The sequence below is a fragment of the Sesamum indicum genome, linkage group LG11, assembly GCF_000512975.1.
Source record: "Sesamum indicum cultivar Zhongzhi No. 13 linkage group LG11, S_indicum_v1.0, whole genome shotgun sequence".
Classification (NCBI taxonomy): domain Eukaryota; kingdom Viridiplantae; phylum Streptophyta; class Magnoliopsida; order Lamiales; family Pedaliaceae; genus Sesamum; species Sesamum indicum.
The window spans coordinates 11,749,486-11,754,571 of NC_026155.1; the positions used below are offsets into that span (position 1 = coordinate 11,749,486).

General features: G+C 35.1%; 1 protein-coding gene across 1 annotated transcript; it reads left to right on the plus strand.

Moving 5' to 3' along the window:
• On the plus strand, nucleotides 207-5,043 carry LOC105174090 (GDSL esterase/lipase At5g03610). Its single transcript, XM_011096077.2, has 5 exons — nucleotides 207-359; nucleotides 481-726; nucleotides 1,610-1,884; nucleotides 4,307-4,613; nucleotides 4,704-5,043. Exons 1-5 carry the CDS (start codon nucleotides 296-298, stop codon nucleotides 4,922-4,924), a joined length of 1,113 nt encoding a protein of 370 aa, XP_011094379.1. The 5' UTR covers nucleotides 207-295; the 3' UTR covers nucleotides 4,925-5,043.

Below are 5,086 nucleotides of genomic sequence, written 5' to 3' on the forward strand. Positions count from 1 at the left end.
CACCCATTCCCTCCCCTTATAAAATTATTCAAAATTTATCAAATTAAAATAATGTGATATGATTATTATATAATTTATTTATTTTTTATTAATTATAAAATAAATATATTTAATTTATATACGATCAAATTCAATTTAAATTAAAATTTTGGGTAGAGACATGTATACAATTAAAAAGAGGGAGTCCCTTCTCCACAAATCATTCATATATTGTATATATATATATATATTGATACAAGCGCGCTTAATTGTTTCAATTCAATACTCTTTTTTCTCTGCAATATCATTCTCTCTCATGGATTCCTTCTCCTCTGCCTTCCTCTTTCTCTTCTACTCCTGCTTTCTCCTCACCTCTGCAGGTACTCATTTTTCTCAAACTAAATTCTCTTCTTCTTCTTCTTCTTTCCAATTAAATTATACTTGAATTTCCATAATCACCACTCCAATTCTCAGTTTTCATCCATACCAACAATCTTGCAGGATACTCAGTCGTCCAAGCGTCACCTCTCCACCACCACCATCACCAGCGGCGGGAAGAGCACGAGGCATACGATCATGGTTTCAGGCGACGACCCACAAAGCTGTTTGTGTTTGGAGACTCATATGCTGATACAGGCAACATCAGGAAATCTCTAGGGAACTCATGGAAAGATCCGTACGGGACCACCTTCCCCGGAAAGCCCGCCGGCCGATTCTCCGACGGCCGCATCCTCACTGATTACCTTGGTAATTAAAGTAGCTAGTAGAGAGCTATAATATTAAAAACTCCCAACCCCACACAGCTCCTTTATTTCTTTTCCTTTTGTGGTGTGTGCAGAGGTGTTGCGCTTGCCAGTTGCCTCCATTACATAGATATAATAATTATGGGCATTTTGATCTCATCACTTGCCCTACTTTATCTTTTCTTCTTCTGCTTTCTCTTTTCAGGGTTTTCAAACATGGGCTTCCCCTTTTTGTGTTTGGTGGGCTGTGATTTTCTGCTTTTTTGCATGTAAATTTCATCAGCTGGTCATCTTCTTTTATCTCTTCCCATAATTACCTGTCATCACATTACCCACATGCACTACCTTTTCTTTCACGTCTGTGTTCATCTACTCTTTCTTAATTTCTTTTTTCTAGGGGAAATTAATAATAGTATGTATATATCTATATATAATATTCTGCAATCGTGTGCAGATTTGTGTGTGTGTGATGTACGATGATGCTGCAATTAAAGTGATCAAGATGGGATTAGTAAAGTGATTAATTTAATAGCATATATAATTAAGTCACTTTTGCATCCACTAGCACGATTCCAGAAATGCTTGTTCCATTCATTATTATCTTGCTGTCGCTTTCACATTATGACTCTCCTCCATATGCATTTCTTTCAGAATCTGACCTCTTTTCTCCAATTCTCTCTTTCCTTCAGTTATCTATACGTCCTGCTTCCGTCATCTCTGTCCTAAACTCAAAAAAAACAATAGTTTAATTAAATCAAATTTGGATCAATCAAATGTACATGGTCAAACAAAGTACATTAGATGCATAACTAGAATATTGTCCTTAATTACGATGTAATATTGATTCAGTCTGATCAAATTTGATTCGGACAAATGAAAATGAACAGCCAAGTTCTTGGGAGTGAAGTCACCATTGGCGTACGCATGGATGAAATTGGGAGGGAAGAAGTTGAGAAATGGGCTGAACTTTGCATATGGAGGGAGCGGTGTGTTCAACACTTTGGGCGATTTGTTGCCCAACGTCACCACTCAAATCGACTTCTTCGAGAAACTCATCAATGACGCTCTCTACACCAAACGGGATCTGCAGTCGTCCGTCGTTCTTGTTTGTCTTGCCGGCAACGACTATGCTGCTTATGTACTCAAAGATGGCTCCATCGAGGTACCTACCTATTTTAACCAAATATATTAAATCGCTACTTATTAATTTCTAAGGATTTATATGCATTATTAGGGGTGTTTGCGTGAGTTTATAACTTTTTCGAAATATAAAGATGTTTGCAAATTCATTTTTTAATTATCATCATATTAATTATAAAATTGTAATTACTAACTTATTATATATGATTTCACGAAAGTTGGATGCACAAATTTATGGTACCTATTGGATGCACAAAATTTGTGGTACCTAGGGGCGGCATTCGATTTTATTTCTAACTTCCTATATTATTATCCTAAACTGGAAATTTAATATTTATTTATTATAGTTATATATTATATAATTTTTTTAATAAAAAAAATTCGGCTTTCCGTTCAGTATGATATCCCGAATATTGAGATTTTGAAAAAACTTGTATCCAATATTGATTGCAGAAAAATTACATATTTAGTTCCATATGTTACGTTCTGTTTTTTTTTTTTTTTTTTCAATTTAGTTTCATTTATTATGATATTTTTATGTTGCATCTTATAAAGTGATTTTTTTTCAATTTTAAACCTCACGTTTTTTTTTTCTGTCTAATACTTAACAGAGCCGTTAGAATTTCCTATGCCTTTACTGTTGATTATGGAACGAAAAACGAATTTGAGAAGTAAATTTCAACTTATGAGTCGCAAAATAAAAAACTATACTAAATAAAATTAAATTAAAAAAGATCAAACATATGGGACAAAATTTGCGAGTTTTGTTATTGACTGTGGTTGAGTGGATCAATAAATTAAATTGTGAACGCTCCTAGCTATAGCTATTGCAAAAATTGAAGATATTGTTGTGTGTGTGGAAACATGTAGAATTTGGCTGCACTAGGAGGGAAAGAAGAGGTAGGGAATAATCATTTTTAGATGAAGATGATAAGATGTGTATGATGGGAACTATAGGAAAAGAGATATCAATGGGACAGAGAAGAAATGTATATATGTCCCATATTTTTCCTTAGTCCAACGATTAAACAATGAATATTATAAGTGTGGTGTCTGTATTCCTGTCCACATAATTATGTTTTTGTAATAACACTGAGACTTCAATTGTAAATCAAACTCTTTCTACAGAAATGCAGCAGTTGACGTGGCCACACAGTTGATAGTTGGTATGTGTGTTGAAAGTGGGTAGTTGTTCACTTCACAGTTCACACTAATTGAAGGTCATTGAGGTTGACCAGCTAGCCTACTCCTTGAATTGGCGAAAGCAAGCCATAATTGCTTACTCCAACACTGCCTGCTTTCTCATTTGTTTTGTTCATTATAAATATGAGCAATCCAAGAGAATTAGGTGGCAAGTCACCCCACCCATTAAAGTCTAGTATGCAATTTCATTTCAAATTTCCTTCAGTGTTCCCTAATTGCCTATCAAAATATCTGAACTACTTTCTTGAATTTGATTAACCCACTATTACGTCGTGCTTTCACGAAATTTGGTATAATTATATGTGAATTTCTAATAATTTAGAATATTATATTTAGTACATACTTTAATGTTTGATGTCATCCAACAAATAGGTCATTCTATTTAGTAAAATTTACAAAATTTGCTTACATCAATAAATGAGTTGAATAGAAATCCATATTAGTGTTGATTGACTTACAGATTTATTATAGGTCTAATAAATTTTTTCTCACCAAACTACCCTTATTATAAGGGTGGCAATGTACCTTTTTACATGCATTAGTGTATAAAGATGTATAAGGGGGGTTTAGTTAGAAAAAAATTGTTTGACATACAATAAGTCCCTACCAAGTCAATTAAGAGTAGCTATGAATTTTTATTCAACATTGTTTTGCTGATATCAGCAAATTTCGTGAATTTTGACCAACGCATGGATCCATTTTGTTAGACAAATCAAACATTAGGAATACTAGATATAATTTTCTAAACAACAACAAGTCTTCGTATAATTACAACAAACCTTAGGAGATGGTGGTGTAATTTTCACTTTATCTAACTAATTTTAATTAAGTATCCCAAATTAGGTTTAGCTTGAGCGAACTAGTCATATAACGAGTGTAATATACAATAAGTGTATCCTGAGGGACAACCCAACAGTTCAGTCACACAAAACTTTTCTGTTGGAGATCTCGTGTTCAAACCTTGGGTGTTTGCGTGCATGTTGGGCATGTGAGTGGTTAAAAAAAATTGTAATACACTTTCCAGCCATATGATTGGTTCCTCTCTTAGCCTGTCCACTAATATAATCATATGACAAGTATAGAAAAATTCTTGCCCAAAACGAGTTTGTACTTGCCCTATAATTGGATTTTCAACAACTATATTACACTCGTCGTCTAAATGGGTCGGGTTTTGTTGAATTCTATTTGAACTAAAGTTTCCGAATGTTATCTTAATCCACTGAAATCTGCTTTCTTGTTAGGGTCTGCAAAGGTTCATCCCTCAAGTGATCAACCAGCTCACCCTCGACTTAAAACGAATCAAAGCACTCGGAGCAACCAAAGTTGCTGTTACATCCTTGGAGCCATTGGGGTGCCTCCCTCGGATGACACAAATGTCTGGCTTCCAACAATGCAACATCACGCAGAACTTAGCTGTTGGTTACCACAACTTCCTACTGCAGCAAGCAGTCGACAAATTGAACAACGAGACCAGAACCTCCACATTCTTCATTCTTGATCTCTACACCTCCTTCACATCTGTGCTCGAGCAAAAAGGAGACTCTCAAGGTAAATAATATGCTAATAAATACTGTTTTGTTATCGTTTTAGTTCTTGCATGCATGGTAATCACATAGACTTATCTGTCATTCAAAGCAGGGATTTTGAAGTTTGAGACTCCATTGAAGCCATGTTGCATGGGGATAAGTACCGGGTACTGGTGTGGCAGCCTGGACGACAAAGGTGCAAAAATGTATACGGTCTGCAGTGATCCAAAGTCGGCGTTTTTCTGGGACGCATCGCATCCAACCGAGGCTGGATGGCATGCTGTCTACACGAACTTGAAGTCGAGTCTTGAACAGAACTTGAAACTTTACTAAGAGTGTTGTTGTCTTTGTACTAGATAATGCTTAGTGTTTCTTTCTTGCTTCTCTTCATGTCCTAAATGTGACAACTTCAACTTGTTTATTTATTATTTGTTTTGGTAGTATTGAGTTAATTAGTTGTCGTGGGTTGAAAATTGGTTGTATGATGGTAGTAAC

Bases quoted from the DNA above. Each gene is read 5' to 3' on its own strand.
- LOC105174090 (XM_011096077.2), top strand. From the start codon at position 296: ATGGATTCCTTCTCCTCTGCCTTCCTCTTTCTCTTCTACTCCTGCTTT. The intron at 727-1,609 runs GTAATTAAAGTA...GAAAATGAACAG, and splicing joins CATCCTCACTGATTACCTTG to CCAAGTTCTTGGGAGTGAAG. The intron at 1,885-4,306 runs GTACCTACCTAT...CTTTCTTGTTAG, and splicing joins TCAAAGATGGCTCCATCGAG to GGTCTGCAAAGGTTCATCCC.